Below are 19,366 nucleotides of genomic sequence, written 5' to 3' on the forward strand. Positions count from 1 at the left end.
CTAAAGATATTGTAGGGAGGGGCCTACTTGTAGCTCTTAGCTTCGACCAACTTTCTGGACTCGTTTTCTCCATTTCAGAACCAAGCTACTCGCAACACATTCCCATAAGCACCCACATATGCAGGTCTATATATGTATATATTGTACACCCCATATCCATGTCAGTTCACTTGAGGGTTGTTGCCACTCCTTTTTAGGCCTTTGCGGCCCAAGTTTGCGGTGTGATTTTATGTGCAAACTTAAATTATACAATTTGGGGGCCATGAATACATTTTTCGTTGCCGTCATCGTCTTGTGCGCTCGTTGCTGTTGTTGGGCCTCCAGCTGGGAGCTGTGGCTGTGGCTGTGGCTGGTTGAAGGGGACAATGAGTTGCTAAATGCTTTGAATATTCTTCTGGCCATTGCCTTGCACTGCATGCATAATATACGATATATGGCCGCCTGTCAGATGCGAATCCTTCGAGTGTGGTCACAGCCACCCACCAACACAAAGCAGGGGGAGCCTGAGTGTGAAGTCTTGACGGCAAAGCAAGGCGGCCGGTCGGTCGGTTGGTCGGTAATGTGTTGACAGGTCGAGTGTGTCATGTGGTTTCTGTACCCCAAAACAGAGTCTCGGTACGAACATGGATGTACCACCTCGTCCCCACTTGTAACCAATAGTTTTTGGCGTAGAATGTGCCTTTTAAAAAATAGTACTTTAATTATCTTGGAAAAAGCAATTTTGTTTATTAAAATACAGTTTAAGCAAGCAATTGCTGCCTATACGCCGACTTTGACAAGATGTTTGCATTCCAGTAAAGAAACCCCTGCTATGTGCACACATCTATCTGTCTGGGTGTCTAACTGTTTTCATGCTGAATACTTTCGCCGATGTATAGGAGAGCAAATGCTATGCTGCATGAGGATATCTGAGCTGAACAAAGCAGTTATCGTAATTTATACTGTGTCAGAGCCGAAAGTTTCGGTTTTTCTTTCTCGCTCACTTTCTACTTGATTTTCTGGTAAAGTGATGACCATCTGGCTGTGGATTCATGCAGGGCTTCAGTGTAAATGTTTGTATATCTAATAGCTGGAACACAAACGATCAATATTCAAGATCAAGATGTAATATTTTTATAATTATAATTCATATAGATTTTATGCATTTTATACTCAAATTCCGTAAACATGACCCTTTCGAATTTGTTGACTCCCGCTTTATGGAGTGCCCTCTCTTTATGGAAAGGCAGGTTAATGATTGGGGTTTAATGCGCTCACTGCTACTGCTCTTAATGCCTGTTAAGCACTGGACAAAGTACGCACTTTGTTAACACTTAAAAGCCAGCAATAAAGACAACGACATCTGCTGGCCTCTGGGCCAGTGCTGCCAGATTTTGAGCGTCAAAATAAGCTAGATTTCACAAAAACACAAGCTAGAACAAGCTAAAAATTGTAAAAAACAGGCAAAAAAATAGGCTAAAAATAAAAAAAACACATAGATATACACATTTCTAATTGTGTTATTATTTTATCCAACTCGCTATTACTCGAATCGGTATATTTATCGCTGGAACGTATTAAATTTAAATATTTCTCCGGTAATTGTTAGTTGTGGCAACATTTGCCATGACGGCGCAATCCATATCTGTAAAATTCAAAAGAATTATAGTCGTATTCATCAGACAATTAAATATTACTAAAACAAACCTTATATTTAGTATTGAGTTTAAGGATTTAACAGTCATTTTGTTCCTAAGCTTGGTCTTAACGATATTTATTTGACTGATTACACGTTCAATGGCAGCATTTGACCACGGTAGACTTAAAATTTCAATGGCAAATAAAGCGATTTCTTCAAGAGGTTTGTTTTTGCCAGCATCTTTATAATTCAGTACTTCTGACCAAAGCTTTATAGTGTCATCTGTACTTTGCCAAGGGAATAAGTGAATTTTGCCATATTGGGCAAGAATTCCATCTATATTGCTATAGTTGAAGTGTTCCAATATGGAAATGAGATCATTAGGATTTTTATTATGTTCGAGTACATTTTCTGCTGCAAAAAAATGCAGTTTTTCCAATGTCTCAAAATTATCTGGAAGTCTGAAATTAAACAGCAGATTATTATTTATTTTTAATATCAAATCCTATTGAAGCTTACCTTTCTCTGAGTTGGATAATAAGCTCCTTTATAAAATCCTTGCACCTCAATTTTACACAATTACACATTTCACACGATCGCCAAGTTTCTGTGTAGTAGTGACCGAAACTTTTCAACGAAAATATACCATAAATGAATTCTAAAATACCATGATACACCAAAATATGTACAACAAATATACTTTTTGTTCGATTTGCCTAAAAATATATGTAGGATATAAAAAGGCAAACATAAACAGAGTGAAATTAAAAAAGGCTAGATTTAAGGCTATAATCATTTTCATAATTTTTCAAGCTTTTCCGTTTTCAAATAAGCTAGATCTAGCCTTAAATAGGCTAAAATGGCAACACTGCTCTGGGCGCAAAATGTATGCAAGCAGAGATTTTTTTTTGCTGACGTATATAGTGGAGTATATAGTGGGTATCACTAAAAAGCAAAGACAAATGCTTGTGTTTTGGCAATTTAATAGTTATAGCTAATTATATTATAATTATTATTATTATAGCTGATACTCAGAGACTCCAGATCCCTCAGAATCACCGGAGGTGGCCGAAGGCTTTTTGCTCTCGGCCTCGCTGAGACTCTCCAGTTTGGAGTCTGTCTGTTATTTCTTTCAGACAAGAGCGTCGTTTTTGAAGTCTAGTGGAAGTCTTGCCTTGTTTTTCATTCCGAATAGGCAGAGCTGTATTTTCGTGGCCTATCGATATTGCCCCATAGGGGCATAACATATGTGAACATAAAGCAAGCGTCACCTCTGTGTTCATTCTTGTGTTCTTTTCATTCAGAAGACTTTTCAATAAGTCAGCAGTGCTGATTAAATATTTTTTGTTGCTTCGAAAGTAAACTGAACACGATGTCATTGAATTTGCAGTACGAAAATATGGCCAAGAGCTTTGTCCAGAAGTTCTATGCCCTGTTAGACGACCCGGAGAACCGAATTCGTGTGGCCCATTTCTACAAAGTGAGTTTTACTGCATATGTTGGCCCTTTTTTGAGGTGAAACTTTGCAGACCAGTTGCCTTTGCAGAATTCTAGTGGTTCTGTCTGCTGCAGCAGCTCCTCTCTTGTCTCGCAGACGCCGTGCTCTGCGACCTTGATGAGAAAATCACTCAATACAAGCGCACCCACAGATATACACACATACATATGCCTATGTTTTATGTTGAAGTATTATTTTTCATTGGAGAATTCTCCTTCCAGGCCAAAGAATCCCTAATGACCGTCGAGGGCCTTCAAAGTCAGAGAGCTTCAAAGATATTAGAGACAATTCAGGTAAGCGCATTATCATCTTTAAGAATTTTGCTCATGAACCGGTTCCCACAGAAGCTGAGTTTTAAAAAGATTCAGCACGTGATAACCGTTGTGGACGCGCAGCCCACCATCAATGGAGGAGATCTAATCTGTGTCATGGGACGTCTCAAGGTAAGCGTCAGGGGGCGATCGAAAGAAGAAGTTTCGATTGGGTTCTCAATTGATGTTTGCACGCCTTTTAATTGAAATTAGGAACACAATTGATGTGCAGAATTTGTAATTGTAATTTGTTTGATCCTACATTTTGCAGATCGATGACGATCCCCCGTTTGCCTTCTCGCAGGTCTTTGTACTCAAGGCCGATGGAAACTCGTTGGTGGCAAACAAAATTTTCCATTTAAGTGAACTCAAGTCTCCATGAGTAATATCCATAAAAACACATACTGAACCCCCCTACGCACAAGTCGACACCTCAAGGAAACTGATACTCGTAGTATACATAAACTTAATCGGCAAATATAAACGCATTTCCACATAATTAATTAATACACTAAGATCCCAATACATTATATAATCCTTAGTAGAACTCTGAGGTGGGTAACCGCTTGTCTTCCGGAGGAAGGACTCTGCAATGGTGTTGATTTGCTGGACACGAGTTGGTGAGGAGGACGAGAAGTTGTGTTCCTTCCTTGTCTTTTATAAGTTTGGCTGTGATAAATGCTGGTGTCCTGTTCTCTTTTTGTCTGCTTCTGAGAAATGACATCAACTCTTCGTGGACTATCAATGGCCCTGCGTTCCTAGCCGCAAAAGATTCGCTGCGAGCTCTACTGGCTGCTCGATACTCGCTGTTTTCACTAGCGATCTCTTGCTGGGTGACTGCTGGACAGGGTAGGCTTTTTCACAGGGTAAATTTAGGGTGTTATTTAGGGTCTGTTAAGTCAGTATGTTCCCATTTAAATTCTTAGTATACGGCAACATACACATCGAATAACGAGGGGGAACGTTGTGAGTTGCTGCGGAGACCGCAACTCTACAGTTATACCCGATACTAAGTCAGTATGGCTCTCCTCCGGCAGACGCCGCTAATATTAAACGACACGACAAGGAGTGCGTGCGAGAGAGACAGAAAATCAGTCTGAGCGTGACGTCGGGCGCTGCGTAGCCAGTGCAAATTGATTTGTTCCTATTGGCTATAAAAATGATCTGATCTGATCCAGATTCAGCAATCTGATATATATGATCATTATCTATGATTCTGCGTTTTTAGTTTTCTCGAATGTGCAATATTGTGGATGCAACAGATTTTCGTCTTTTGTGGGGGCGGAAGGGGGTGGGGCTCAATTTTGAGATATACGTTTTATAGTGAGATCTAACAGGAGTGCGGATACCAAATTTGGTTACTCTAGCCTTAATAGTCTCTGAGATTTGTGAATATCCCCAGATTTTCATCCTTTGCGGGGGCGGAAGGGGGTGTGGCGAAATTTTGAAACAAACTCGTCTCGGTCCGATATATTAGGAGTGTGGATACCAAATTTGGTTGCTCTAGCTTTTATAGTCTCTGAGATCTAGGCGCTAATGTTTTACTCTAAGCAAAGCCGGCTATGCTACGTGTGTGTTAGAGAGAGACAGGGCGAGAAAAAATTAAATTGTTTTCTTGATTCTGGCTATAATAATTATACGATCTGGTTCAGATTTTGCACTATAGAAGATATAGTCATCTTCTACGATTCTGCGTTTTTAGTTTTCTCGTATCGTCGAAATTGTGGATGCCACAGATTTTCGCCCTTTGTGGGGTCGGAAGTAGGCGGGGCAAAGTTTTGAAATATTCTTGTAGCAGTGACATATCACAGAAGTCTGGATCCAAAACATCGTTGCTCTCGCTCTTATAGTCTTTGAGCACTAGGCGCTGAAGGGGACGGACAGACGGACGGACGGACAGACGGACAGACAGACATGGCTCAATCGACTCGGCTATTGATGCTGATCAAGAATATATATACTTTATGGGGTCGGAAACGATTCCTTTTGGACGTTACACACATCCACTTTTACCACAAATCTAATATACCCCAATACTCATTTTGAGTATCGGGTATAACAAGCAACCTTAACATTGAGAGCGTTTCAGAATTACTAGAGATTTGGTAACCAAAAGAAAGAGACATCCCTGAAATTCTAGGAGTCTATACAAAATTTGTTCGTTTTGTTGTTTTAATCGAAATTTACGAGTATTTACATTTTAGAAAAAACCAATAGAACATATGGTATTGAAGATGTGCTTCGAGCCACGGCACAGGTTCAGAACAATCACGAATAAAGTGTACAAGTGGGTAAATCGAACATTTCAGACCACTGTACAGTATCACGAGCCACCGGATAAATCCGACGGCGACAAGAAACTCTACCGGGCCTTAAGTCTATCGAATGGATTGCGCGCCATGCTGATATCAGATCCTACGAATAATATGGAACACACACAGGATGTGCGCCATCATCTACCGGCAGTGGGGGACAGTGGTAGTGAGAGGTCCAATCCGTCGATGGAGCACTTCAATGGAAAACTAGCTGCCTGTGCGGTGCTTGTGAGCGTGGGATCGTTTAGCGAGCCGCGCCAATATCAGGGAATGGCACATTTTCTGGAGCATATGATATTCATGGGCTCCGAGAAGTATCCCATTGAAAACGAATTTGATGCATTTATAACAAAAAACGGAGGCTTCACCAACGCGCACACAGAGAACGAGGAGACGTGCTTTTACTTTGAGGTGGAAGAGGCCCATCTGGATAAGGGTATGGATATATTTATGAACCTGATAAGAGCACCGCTCCTGCTGCACGATGCCATGGCCCGGGAACGTTCTGCAGTCCAATCGGAGTTCGAGCAGGTGTATTTGCGGGACGAGGTGCGCCGTGACCAGATATTGGCGAGCTTGGCCAGCGATGATTATCCCCATGGCACTTTCAGCTGGGGAAATCTGGCATCTCTTCAAGACCAGGTAGATGACAAACTGCTGCAAGAGGCGCTTCATGAGTTTCGACGAAAGCATTACGGATCCAATCGTATGATTGTCTGCATTCAGTCGCAGCAATCGTTGGACGAACTGGAGGAACTACTAGTCCGTCACTGTGCAGATATACCCAATAGCCAGGAGAATGCCTCAGACATGAACAGTTTGAGCTATCAGAAAGCCTTTAATGAAACATTATTTAGCGATGTCATTCTTGTGCAGCCCATGGAGGACGTGTGCAAACTGGAGTTGACGTGGGTTCTGCCACCGATGCGGCATCAGTATCGATGCAAGCCGGATGCCTTTCTCTCGCAACTGATCGGCTACGAGGGCGTGGGCAGCCTATGCGCCTACTTGCGTCGCCGTCTCTGGTGCATGAGCGTTATGGCGGGCACTGGAGGAAGCAGCTTTGAATCGAACTCCATTTACTCTCTGTTCAACATCTGCATCTACCTTACAGACGATGGGTTCGAGCACATAGACGAGGTATTGGAGGCGACGTTTGCATGGATTAAGCTGCTGAATGAGAGCGCCCATCATCGAGAGGATTCGTACAAGGAGTTTCAGCAGATTGCAGCCAATAATTTTCGATTCGAGATCGAGCTACCTTCGATGGACAACGTACAGCGTGTGGTGGAGGGCATTAGGTATCTGCCACCAAAAGATGTCCTCACGGGACCAAATCTGTATTTCGAATTTGATCCGGCTGCCATGCTGCTCCTTAAAAAGAACCTAAGTCAGTTTCATTTCAATATAATGATCTCCTCGCACATACCATTCATGGATCATAAATACGATCAGAGGGAGAAATGGTTTGGCACGCAGTACACGACGATTCCTATGCCCTCCAAATGGAAGGCCATGTGGTATGATCCGGCACCAATGAATGAACTGACCTTTCCACAATCGAATCCCTTTATAACCACGGACTTCACATTGCACTGGCAGGAGGCTGGTAGGCCACACATACCGCGTCATCCCAGGGCCCTCATAAGGGACGATAATTGCGAGTTGTGGTTCCGACAAGACGATATCTTCCAACTGCCCGATGGCTTTATAAATATATACTTCATCACTCCTTTGATTCGGGAAAGTGCACAGAATTATATGGTGGGCGTCCTCTTTACCTACCTGGTGGAATTCAGCATCGCCGAGCAATTGTATCCAGCTTTAGAGGCTGGTCTATCCTATGGCCTCTATATCGGTGACAAGGGTCTGGTCCTGCGTGTTAGTGGTTACAGCCAGAAACTGCCTCTTTTGCTGGAAATAATCATGAAGGTGATGTCCACTCTGGAGTTGGATCCAGCTCAAGTGATTTCCTTTAAAGACCTCAAGAAACGTCAAATTTTCAGTGCTCTCTTTTCTGGAAAGATTTTGAACCTCGACTTGCGTTTAATGGTTTTGGAGAACAAACGATTTAGTATGCTGGAGAAATACGAATCAATCGATCACATAACCGTGGATGACATCCAGCACTTCAAGGAGAATTTCCACAAGAAAATGTACGTCCAAGGACTCATACAAGGAAACTTTACCGATGAACAAGCGCGTGCAGCAATGCAACAAGTCCTTTCCACTTACGAAAGCCAAAAGTTAGATAATCCATCCTCGCTGGACGACAGCCTAGTGCAGATACCACTCGGATCGCATTACTTGCGGGCGAAAGCCCTAAACCACAGGGACACGAACACGATTGTAACAAACTACTATCAAATTGGACCAAGTGATCTCAAGTTGGAGTGCATGATGGATCTGGTGGAGCTGATTGTGGAAGAGCCCTTCTTCAACCAGCTGCGCACCCAAGAACAGCTGGGCTACAGCCTGAGCCTCAATCAGCGCATCGGCTACGGCGTACTGGCCTGTGTCATCACAGTCAACACTCAGGAGACCAAGCACTCGGCCGACCACGTGGACCGACGCATCGAGGCGTTCAGGTCTCGCGTACCGGAACTTGTGGCTCAGCTCAGCGAAACGGAGTTCGATGATGTGCGCGAGACCCTCATCAGTGGCAAGAGGCTGGGCGAACCCAGCCTGGACGAGGAGGTAATGCGGAACTGGAGTGAGATCGTAACGTCTGAATACTTCTTTGATCGCAAGGAAAAGCAAATAAAAACGCTTAATGGTCTCACAAAGCGGGACGTCTTGGACTTATTATTGGACTTCGAAAGCAATAACTTTCGCAAGCTTTCGGTTCAAGTGATTGGTCGAAACAGGCCACCATCTCGGCCCTTAACGCTGCCTATCTCGGAAGCTGTGGCTGGTAGGCAGGTTTCTGTACCAGGAAATGTTCAAAGCGGCTCGTTGGCAAGTTTATTGGAAGAAGTTCAGCGCAACATTTCCGATGAACAGCTCTTGTACGAGCAGACAGGCAGCAATATTACGATAGAGCTCATCGGAAATGGTGATGATGCCACACACATCGTGGACATTCCGGCCTTCAAAAAGAATCTACATGTTTACCCACCGTTCATCACGAATCCGAAGTCTAATAGAAAGTCATAGAAAACACAGCATACTAGATACTGATTTGTTAACCACAAAACCAAAATCCACATGTAATAAAAGGATGCTCTCTGTCTTTTGGTATCGTATCGCTGTTCGAAAAAGAATCCATCGATATCATTATCATTTTCTTTTGCTTGGGAATTCCATTCTCCTGATCAGTCGACTTCTTAGTGGGGGGAACAATTCCTAGTATTTCCAAAACCTTAGCAGGACTCAATGTGCCCGATGGCATCTCCTTCTTTCTGGTCTTCCGGAGTTTGGCACCCACCTTCTTTTGGAGGTATTCGGTCCTCATGCCTGCATAGACAACTGCTTTGATCAGGTGGTTGCGCCACTCGCAGACTTTCCAATTCCATCCCTATCTCCTCCGCTGACTCTTGGGCACCTTGTGCGTCCTGTGGTCGAGCATTGGTTTCCTTCCGCCTACCAATGGTGTCCGTTTTAGCAAAGTTTTCTTTATAGGATTGCCGCAAAAGCTTCACTGCGAGCTCTACTCGCTTCACTCTTCTCGCTACTCGCTGTTTTCCCAAGCGACCTCTCGCTGGCTGTCTCTGCTGGACTGGTTAGGCTCCTGCAAAGGGTACATTTATGCTGTTATGTAGAGAATTTTAATTCAGTAAGTTCCCCTTTAAATTCTTTGTATACATCAAAATCCATATCCAATAGCAGCCTTGTCAAATCCGTAAAAACAGCTGTGATCCCTTTCAGGGCCCTTTCAGGGCCCTTTCAGTTCAAACGAAAGAGGCATCCCTGAAAGTCTAGGCGTCTAAACAAAATTTGTTTTTTTTTTTCTTTGTTTGAATCGAAATTTACGAGTGTTTAGAACAATTTATCTTAGAAAAACGTATAGCTAATATGCCTGTGCGTTGCTTGTGAACGTGGGTATATTTCTGAACCTTATAAGAGCACCGCTCTTGCTTCCCGATGCCATGGCCCGGGAACGTTCTGCAGTTCAATCGGAGCTTTAGCAGGTAAGCAATGCGCTTGAAGCAATGCAACAAGTACCTTTCACTTACAAAAGCCAAAAATAAGATAATCCATCCTCGCTGGACGATACCATGACCATGTGGACCGACGTACCGAGCGAATCCCTTATCAGTGGCAAGAGACTGGGCGAACCCAGCCTAGACAAAGAAGTAATGCGGAACTGGAGTGAGATCGTTGCTACTGAGTAGTTCTTTGATCGCAAGGAAAAGCAAGTACACACGAAAGGTGAAAAGTCTCGCACGGCAGAACGTTTTGGATTTATTATTGGACTACGAAAACAATTACTTTCGGAAGCTTTCGGTTCCAGTGACTGGTCGAAATGGGCTACCATCTCGGCCTCTAACGCAGATCTCGGCTCATTGTCAAACTTTTTATAAGAAGAAGTGCAGCGCAAAATTTCCGATGAACAGCTCTTGTTCGAACAGACGGGCATCTATATCGAGATAGAGCTCATCGGAAATGGTGATAATCCCACGCACATAGTGGACATTCCGGCCTTCAAAAAGAATCTACATGTTTACCCACCGTTCATCACAAATCCGAAGTCTAATAGAAAGTCATTAAAAACAAAGCATATTTGATACTAATTTTTTAGGTGAAAAACCAAAATCCACATGTAATAAAAGGATGCTCTCTGTCTTTTGGTATCGTATCGCTGTTTGAAAAAGAATCTATGATGAATAGATTTGATGGTTGTTGCGGGGATCTATCATCTTTCCACCTTAGTGAATGCACACCTGGTCTGTATACGTACAAAAGGTACTAGTCTGACAATGATGCAGATCTTACCACCTTGACCTCTCCCCTACTCTACCCACTAACACCAACAAACGGGAATTGTATTAAAAACAAATACAGTGCGCCGGACCAGTTATGGTACAAGATGTTTATAAAAGGCCCGACCAGGCACGTACCATGCCCAAGCAGCAGAGGCAGCACGAAGAACCAGAATGGAAGGATAGCTCGATGGGCCGGAGAGTTTGATACCCTTGCTTGTGGGAGGGTGGATAGAGGAGTGCTTCAGCGATGAGTATGATGAGTGCTTCAGTATTTCTAGCTGACTTGCTAAACTCTATGAGAGCGGAGTGGCGAGTCGGGTGGATAGCGATCTTCCAGCACTTCCAGCGAGTGGTAATAGCTAGTGGTAACAGCGAGAGGTATTTGCGAGTGGTAACAGCGAGCGGCTCCACAAAGCGGAAACATGCTGTTGCTATTTACAACACCTCAAATGCTGTGTTAGTGTAAGATTTTGCTTTAAAGCAGAGCTGCCCACGTTTCTTTATTTCGAAGACAGACATATATATGACATAGTGAATCGATCTTGTGGGTTCCAGCATATCAGCTCGAATCTGAGGCAAGGTATCCGCTGCAAGGGTATTCAAGAAAGCAATGCATCCCGAGAAGACCAAACAAACAAGGAAACAGAAACAGGAAGCCTTCCGACACGGATCTCCCCAGTTGGCCTGGTATTGGGTTGAGTGAAGAGCAGCAAACAAATCGCAAATTGGAAAAAAAAAGAACGTAGATAAGTGGCCTGAGCTTCCTCCTCGCCCACGAAAGAGAAACTGAGGCCAAGAGAATGGCAAATAAAAATCAGAGCCCCCGTTCGTGCTCTGGCTGCAGGAGTCCTTCTGCTCCTCCTCCACATTCCCCCGCCGCTCCTCGAAGCCCTGTTAAGCCTGCAAGTTATGCATTCTTAATTTAATCGCTGAAATTGACTCTCCTCCAGCGCGAACCTGCACATTGCCCTTCTGCCACTTGCAGAGAGAAGTTTCCAGCAGAGATTAGGCATATATCATGCGATTATATGGCATAGTTGGGCTTGCCCAATGACTTGGAAATCGCTTTTGCCCCCTGCCCAAACAGAGAGATTATGTTGCATACACTTTTTGCCACTTGGAGCAGGAGGAGGAGGAGGAGGGAGGAGCGGGGTGGCAAGGCATTCCCATAGTTCCAGACGTCGCGAAGTAAGTTTTTATCCGCCTGATGCAATGGTGGGGGCCAACGGCTGAATGGATTATGGAATTTCATGGACATTATGGAATGCGTAACGAATTTTGTGTGGAATTAATTGTTTAAAGATTTAAATTTGAAACTTAAAGGACTTAAAGGGGGGTCTTCTATGTGTTGGAATAGGAGAAGCCTCCATTTCCCGGTGCTCTGCCCGTTGCGGCGTCACATAACCTTTCCTGAGTGATAGTTCGATGTCTTTAAACTGGACACGTTTGATGGGAGATCATTTCCGGTGTTCCATGCGCGGCTTCAGCTCCACTTTCGGGTGTTTTCTCAGACAAAGCGATCCACTGTACTCTCCGTTTTAGATGGAAAGGACAAGGTGAAGTGATGCCTACAAGTTCTTCGTTCCTTTCCTTATGTTGGGTTCCAATTATCACGACCGGAAAAAAAATATAGGCTGATTAAGTATATGAATAGATATCCGATTGGCTTACATGTCTTCTTCGATAATTGTTTCTTAAGCAAAGCGTCCATTCGTACGATACAACCATCACAGCAATGTCATTAGTGCCTAATGATAGCCTATATGATGACCTCCGGGTTGTAGGAAAACCTATCAAGGCGATGGATGTATCCTGTGTGCGGCAATGATCCAAACAGATAGCAGAGGGAGACATCTGTTGTGGCTGCAGCCACCATCCATCAAGAGGCACAGAAATCTTGACAACCTGAAGAAAGACCATAAAAACTATAGTTACTGGGGATATACATATGTAAATGCATTGTTATGGGTCTGCTTTTGGTTGCATGGGTGTGTGCACTTCATTAATTAATTCATTGTTGTCCTCTCGACACCGACTGTGCGGCAGACATTGCATTAATCATAAGTCCCGTGGTGCATGTTGTACTCGAAGCCGAAGTCCTATCACATATTTCCATACCGGTTGCCGGTTGCCGGTTCTTGGTTCTGCCTGAAGCATCCATCAAATTAATGGAATTTCATATTTGCTTTGCTCTTGCTCACTCGCCAAAGAAATTTGTTTATCCAGCTAAAATGTTATCGAGCTCACGTTCCGGGCCCCGCCTCTCCCCCTCCTCACTGCCACCCATCGTCGTGGCCGCTGATGTAGTTAGTTCTTTTAGTCGGGAGCGTAGTTATTTTCTTGCATTATTTTTGTTGTTTTTAATAGAATTACTTTCCAGACTTTTGAGCAACATAACTGAAAATGGCTCGCGGCGTGGAGCAGGGCTCCAACGAAAGCAATTTAAAACGCTGACTCATAAGCGATGTGGCCTCTGAAACAAGTTTGTTTGAAAATGTTATTGAATTAAACCAATTTGGTATGCATGTGGAGCGGTATACGCACACCCCTCCTCCTCCTCCTCCTCCTCCTCCTCCTTTGTTAGGATTAGGCCATTCAGCTGATACGATACCCCTCCTTGTGCTCCCTCTGCTCCTTTCTGTTGGAGCTCGAAATTCCAGGCACGTAACCGGACGCAGTTTAATGTTTTTAAACGCTTTTCGAACCACTATTCACACAGAATGCAATCAGATAGTCATGCACTTGACGCCCGGACGGAACGAATGCCCAACGGGCTGTTGCCGTTGTCAACAGCCATCGCCATCGCCCTCGTCTGCTGTGTTTGAGGTGACAATATGTCCCAGGGGAGGGGGAGGGAGTCAACATCTGCTTGTCCAGGGGTTAGTCAAGCTAATTTGGTGAGGGGAGCCCAAAGGCCAAGCCAAGTGGCTGTCTCGAAAGTGGGAAGGATTGCACTCGCCCAATTAAACCCATGACGGAGTCCGGAACTCGAATGCACTCGAAGGGCATAGAGATGGCAGCTGGAAGAGATGAGAATGTCAGTAAGGGGTATGGAAAGGGCGTTTTATGGTTACCAATTACAGGGGGAAACCGGGAAAGTCTCACAGAAAGATATGGAGTATCCTTCTTATAAGCCTTTGCCTTTGTTTTCCTTAGGGAATTCCTTCCTTCCTTCCTTCTTTCCGGACCAGATTGATTTCAGCATCAGCTTTGGGTAGTTCCCATTTTCCTCAGCGATATGATTTTGAAGAGATCTGGAAGAGATAGATTTAGGAATCAGTTGTAGATTTTAGTAATGGATCAAAGCTTTACCATCATTCCAATGAGACTTCATTCCCTTTCTTTCTCTTTTTACATCAACACCACACCAAAGCCACACCACACAGCATGGGGAAGAGTGAGTCTGGCTGCAATATTGGATTCCATCTGCTTCAGGTCTGCTTCTAGCCATCTGCTAGACATGGTCGACTCGGCTATTAATGTGGATCAGGAATATATACTTTGAGGAGTCGGAAACGCCTCCTTCTGGGTGTTACAGGCATTTACTTTGATACCCCTAAACTTTTTGAGTACCTCCCTCCCAGAGGGATGGGAGGGCCTGGAAACAAACTTTCAGTATCCATCATACGAAAACCTATATAATTATCTTACCGATACCTCCCAGCGTTTAGTGGTCGCTCAATCCCTATCGGCCACGATCACGTGCCGCCGCCTCACGCTCCCACCTCCACTGCCTGCACTTGGCATTCAAAATTGCAGCAGAGGGCGGCGGCAATTGAATGATAACAGAAGGAGCACCAGACCCAGCACCAGCACCAGCTGCAACGTTAAAACTAAATTGGCCAACGAGCGACCAAGCGGCTGCATGCCCCCTCCTCCGCCTCCGCGACTGCCACATCTGTGGGCATTTTTGGCAGCAAATTGAAATGAAAAGCTCGCCGCGGTTTTCTGGTTTTGTTCGACCGGCGAGGACGCTGCTGGCTGGTTGAATGCTGATAAAGAGATGGGATGGCCGGTGGCACAGGCAGGTGGTGGGAGTCGTGCCACGGATGGGGTTTTCCCACATTCGGGACACAAAATTATACAAAATTTACACTTTTTGCAGGTCGATCGCAGTTCTCGTTGGGGATGATACAAAAACACCGATAAGCATATCGATATATGCGTGATTGCCATCGATAGCTGTGTTGTGGTTCAACCCTGGTAAAATACAGTCGAAATTGCAGACGGGAACACTCTATACACAATCCATTCATATCGTAAAACACAAAATGCAACTGCATTCAAAGCACCGCAAAACTATTGCCAACGTGGGGGAGGGGGGGATGGCCCCATTCCGGATATACGCAGCCATTTCCGTTCAGGCCCCGACCAGCTTCCTTCCGTCCCACCTCGCACTTTGAATCCTCGTTGAATGGAGGCATAAGCGTCCACCGTGCGTCTGTCTGGGATACTCCGTCATTATCCAGCTTCAGCTTCAGTTCCAGCTCCCCTGGCCCCCCTGCCCACCGGCTTGTGTCTGGCTCTGTGGGCGTCCTTTCAAATGGAAACTTGACTTTAAGCGATGGAAATTTTAATGCGCCAATGCGCAATTTATGATTATTTCATGCTCGTTTTAATTTGCGCATTCCGCAGACCACTTTAAAGGGGGGAATAGTTTTCAGTAAAGTCACGGAAGGGTCTCATTAATTCCACGCACGATTCCGTGCTCTCAAAGTGAAAGATGGGTGGCGGGGGAGGGAGAAGAAGACTGAGAATGGGAGATACGAGGCCGCTAATAAAACAAAAATGGAAAACATATAAATCAGTGTCCTTGGCACGTGTCGCTGTCGTCGAAGGCTTTCGAGTCGTCCCCCAGGTGCGCCCCTGGGTCAACCTAAAGGGTCTCCTCGCCCCATACAGGTGTGGGGGGGGGGAGGGGGGGCCTCCTCTCCACTTCCGCTCCTGCGGCACTTTTGGACTTGTGCGCTGTCACGTTGTAAATCTCCGGAGAGCAAACACCGGCGACACAACACGCGTGCTTAGCCATATCCGTCTCCAAGGGGTGTGGCGCAGGGAGGAGGGGGCGTATTCGAGGCCAACAATTGCATTATAAATTAAAATCCGTCAACGCAACGCATCAACAGCTGATGCCAGAACAACGAGTATAAAAATTAGGGAAAATAAAACCCAAATAGAAACGGAAATAGATCTACAGAAACGAAACAAAATATGGCTGTGGTTCAACGTTTGGCATTTTAATTAAATGCAAGCCATTCAGAGACAGAGAGAGAGAGAGAGAGAGGGAGAGAGAGAGAAGCACAGAGAAGAAACTTTACAAAGTGAACCCCCGACCAAGGCAAATATTGTTTTCCTCTCGTTTCGTTTCGTTTCGTTTCGCCAAAGAGACGGAGACCGGGACGAGGGCCTTGGCTACTGTTATTTGTCCGCTCGGGCGGAGTATTTAATTGCATCCCAATGGAGCGTACTCTCGTCCTTGGCAGAGCAGAGCAGAGCAGAGTGCAACAGGAGATGCCGTAAACAGCAAGCAGCAAGCAGCTGGCAGCTGGCAAGGAAACACGAGCAAGAGCTGCCTCAAAGGGATCCCCGGGATGCGCTACGGAAATGTAAGGGGGGGGGGGGGGGCGGGGCGGGGAAGGTAATCGAAATGGCTGCTCGTTCGTACAACTTTTTTTTTCACAAAGTTGCATCTTCTGGAGGTGCATCCGAAACGGAGGGGCATTGCCAGAGTAAACAAATATTTACATATGTTTGTTCAAGTTTTATGCTCCGCTGGGTTTCCGCCCCTCCCCCCTCCCCTCCTTGCCCCCCTGACAGTTTCTTTGTGATTTCTTATGCAAAGGAAGTCAGCTTTTTTTTGACAAATTAGTTGAGGGGGAAACTTCGTTGGGAAATGAATGAAGAATATTCTGCTTGGCTGCAAAGCAAATATCCTTGCAAAGCAGTTTCTCGCAAAAGTTGAACCAATTTTGAGCTGATTTATGGCATTCTAATTGGTTTCTATTCAATGATAGAGATACATACCTTTCCCTAAAGAAACAGAGGGATTGAAAGGTGAATCGTTAAAAAAAGGAAGGGAATATTTCTTGGGGAAAACTTTTGGATATTCCAAAATAAATAGAAATAATAAACAGAGAGAGACGAGATGTCGCCCATAAAACTATCAACAAATTTTTGGCAAAGAAATAAAATATTTACGGACGTGACGTGAGGCAGATAGATATGGGTTTCCACTCTGTTTTCCTCTCACATCATGATTTGTTTATTGTTTTAATAAATGTCAAGGACTTCTTGGGCTTGCAATTAAAGAAGCATTCGGCATTCGGCATTCGGCATTCGGCATTCGGCAGGCAACGAAGTGTGGCAAGGCACACATGTTGCAGACACTCCTCCGGCACGCCCGGCGAATGATTAATGCCCGAATGTCAACTGCGAGTTTATTCGCAAAAAACCCAAAACTAAATGCCAGCCCCAAAAGGAGAAGCAAAACTTTCGATGCAAGCAAATGCAAGGCCCGAATGATTTATGGCCCCAAATTGAAAATGGAAAATGTGCGATTGTTTCAAGCCACTAAAATGGAATGGAAATGGAAATGGCAGCGAGAAACGAAGGGCCAGGGGGGGCCAGGGCCCATCGCCATTTATTTAACGTATGCGAAAGGCGAAAAGCGAATCGTGCTGCGATTTCTTCGATTGGAAAAATTGAATTATACACATTTGATGAGCATAATAAAAACTGGCAGCTGCCTTTGCCAATGAATGCATTCCAAATTGTTTCGCTCTGGCAGTGGCACAGTGGCAGTGGCACAGTGGCAGTGGCACAGTGGCAGTGGCACAGTGGCAGTGGCACAGTGGCAGGATCCTCCTTGCAAAAAATTGTACAATTTTTCGGTGCATTTATTGACACAGAATTGATTTATTTTTGTGTGCATTGTGGATCTAAATTGAAAACAATTCAAATGAAGTTTTAAGTCTTCGTGGCTGGGGTTGGAATTTAAATAAAGAGCTGGCTTTGATGGATAGTTTATCTACCAAATATTTACACTTTAATTAAGGTTTTTTGGAATTGATATCCTGTTCTTTTCCACACAAAAGGCAAACAAATCAAATAGGTTTCAATTTAGTAATGAATTGGCATTTGAGGATGCCTTAAGTTTGAGTAAACTGAGGGAAAAACGACATCCACTCATTCTTTAATTAATTGAAATACAAATAGAGTGAAATTAGTTACAATTTACTTTGATTTAAGCACAAATGTCGTACAAGAAACATACGAAAAAGTAGAGCCCTAAGAAGCGACGAAGGAATCCCACAAAATAACGAAGAAGTGCATGTGAGCATGGGGCAATGGAGTGAATCTCAATCACAAGGGGCACGCGATGAATGAATTCAACAAGGACTATTGGATCGGAGGCTCAAGCCCGCCGGTAGGTAAAGGACACTCTCTGAGAAAATGGCAGACAACGCCAACAAATACTTCGAGCATTTACATCCGTCTCGTTTCTTCGTCTCGCATTCGAGTAGGAGCCCATAGCTGAATATTCCGCTCATCCGAAAGTGCTGATTGGTGCTATAGGACAAGGAATATCTATATTTTCATGCTCTCAAATTCAAGCAGAAGTTGGATGATATGTGCTGCGCTTCAGTAAAAGTGCACCTGCCAGAAATGGAGACGCCACCAGAAGTTCAATGGTTCTTGCTCTTCAAGCAAGTTCCTGAAGTCCCATTCGCACTTTCAATCCAAGCTTTCCAATGACTTCGTTCGGAGCAACAGAAATGGATCAAAATAATGCCGCAAATGTTCCAATTCAAATGTAACCATTCGATACCCAGGGCTCTTCCTCTTTTGGCGCAGTAAAACGCATATTCTGAGGCATAGAAAAGGTAAATTCATTCACTTAACAAAGCATATTTTGCGATTTATTATTATGGCCAGAACCAATGCAGTTTCGTTTGCTATTAAACGTTAAGTAGAGCTGCCATAACTATAAATAGCTGCTAAAACATAGCTCCTATTGTTATGGGCGGCAGTTATTATTGTGCTTGTTTTTATGCCCTGCTATGGGGCTAGACACGGAGGGAGAACTTCTTTTCTTGCCTTGAGCTAAGCTGCAGCTTTATGTGTTTCGAACTGGCGCAATTCTGCAGATTTCTTGCCACATCAGGAAGCTTTCAGTGGCATGCGGCAGGGGCACACACACACACGCACTTTTCACATGGTGGAAAAATCCTGCCACCGATTGACGCGTCGAGAACTTTTAGCCAAGTTTATTGCATCACAAACGGGGCCAGAGACAGAGCCAGAGTCAGAGCCCGACCAGGCCATTTAGCCCGTAGCGGGGGCGGGGGCGGAGGCAGGGGCGGGGCACGACTCCCATAACCCGCTCAATTGAAAAAGACAAAAACGAGGCGACTCTCAGACACGTTCCGGTGCCCGGCCGTCGGCCGTCGCCGCCCATCTGGGGAGGTTTCATTCGGAACAGGCGCACAGCAATCGACAGGCGGCACATGCAACAGCGATTTTCGGTGCTACGTGCACCATGGACTGACAGGAGGCTGAAGGGGGAGGGGGCGGCAGAACATCGAGAGGATTGGCCACCATTCGTAATCCACTTTCGCGTCCTACGCTTCTTTCTGCATTTCGTTTGAGCCGCAAACATTTTAGCTTTTATGGCCGAAAGGGGTAAAATGTGACCTCCC

The 19,366-nt window shown here is 44.8% G+C and overlaps 2 protein-coding genes and 3 long non-coding RNA genes across 6 annotated transcripts; 3 read left to right on the top strand and 2 right to left on the bottom strand.

Annotated features, from left to right (window-relative positions):
- Nucleotides 1-1,502: 1,502 nt before the first annotated feature.
- On the bottom strand, nucleotides 1,503-2,486 carry LOC117189052. Its single transcript, XR_004473107.1, has 3 exons — nucleotides 2,138-2,486; nucleotides 1,687-2,079; nucleotides 1,503-1,624 (listed from the first exon to the last, which is right to left on the bottom strand). It is a non-coding gene; the product is annotated as an uncharacterized LOC117189052 (long non-coding RNA).
- Nucleotides 2,487-2,857: 371 nt separating this feature from the next.
- On the top strand, nucleotides 2,858-3,934 carry LOC108161346 (probable nuclear transport factor 2). 2 transcript variants are annotated; one of them, XM_017295584.2, is made up of 4 exons: nucleotides 2,858-3,098; nucleotides 3,338-3,409; nucleotides 3,464-3,559; nucleotides 3,699-3,934. In XM_017295584.2, exons 1-4 carry the CDS (start codon nucleotides 2,991-2,993, stop codon nucleotides 3,807-3,809), a joined length of 387 nt encoding a protein of 128 aa, XP_017151073.1. In that variant the 5' UTR covers nucleotides 2,858-2,990; the 3' UTR covers nucleotides 3,810-3,934. The 2 variants fall into 2 exon arrangements, with proteins under 2 accessions (XP_017151073.1, XP_017151072.1); XM_017295583.2 differs by having other exon boundaries at nucleotides 2,861-3,098; nucleotides 3,461-3,559.
- A 1,580-nt stretch (nucleotides 3,935-5,514) lies between these two features.
- On the top strand, nucleotides 5,515-9,438 carry LOC117185815 (nardilysin-like). The gene has a single exon (XM_033393775.1). It carries the CDS (start codon nucleotides 5,650-5,652, stop codon nucleotides 8,896-8,898), a length of 3,249 nt encoding a protein of 1,082 aa, XP_033249666.1. The 5' UTR covers nucleotides 5,515-5,649; the 3' UTR covers nucleotides 8,899-9,438.
- A 190-nt stretch (nucleotides 9,439-9,628) lies between these two features.
- Nucleotides 9,629-10,459, top strand: LOC108164103. The gene is made up of 2 exons (XR_004473039.1): nucleotides 9,629-9,872; nucleotides 9,934-10,459. It is a non-coding gene; the product is annotated as an uncharacterized LOC108164103 (long non-coding RNA).
- A 1,143-nt stretch (nucleotides 10,460-11,602) lies between these two features.
- On the bottom strand, nucleotides 11,603-14,807 carry LOC108164329. The gene is made up of 4 exons (XR_001775828.2): nucleotides 14,319-14,807; nucleotides 13,980-14,265; nucleotides 13,742-13,921; nucleotides 11,603-13,687 (listed from the first exon to the last, which is right to left on the bottom strand). It is a non-coding gene; the product is annotated as an uncharacterized LOC108164329 (long non-coding RNA).
- Between the last annotated feature and the right edge of the window lie 4,559 nt (nucleotides 14,808-19,366).

The sequence above is a fragment of the Drosophila miranda genome, chromosome 4, assembly GCF_003369915.1.
Source record: "Drosophila miranda strain MSH22 chromosome 4, D.miranda_PacBio2.1, whole genome shotgun sequence".
Taxonomy (NCBI): Eukaryota; Metazoa; Arthropoda; class Insecta; order Diptera; family Drosophilidae; genus Drosophila; species Drosophila miranda.

Bases quoted from the DNA above. Each gene is read 5' to 3' on its own strand.
- LOC108161346 (XM_017295583.2), top strand. From the start codon at position 2,991: ATGTCATTGAATTTGCAGTACGAAAATATGGCCAAGAGCTTTGTCCAG. The intron at 3,099-3,337 runs GTGAGTTTTACT...TTCTCCTTCCAG, and splicing joins GTGTGGCCCATTTCTACAAA to GCCAAAGAATCCCTAATGAC. The intron at 3,560-3,698 runs GTAAGCGTCAGG...TACATTTTGCAG, and splicing joins GTGTCATGGGACGTCTCAAG to ATCGATGACGATCCCCCGTT.
- LOC117185815 (XM_033393775.1), top strand. From the start codon at position 5,650: ATGGTATTGAAGATGTGCTTCGAGCCACGGCACAGGTTCAGAACAATC.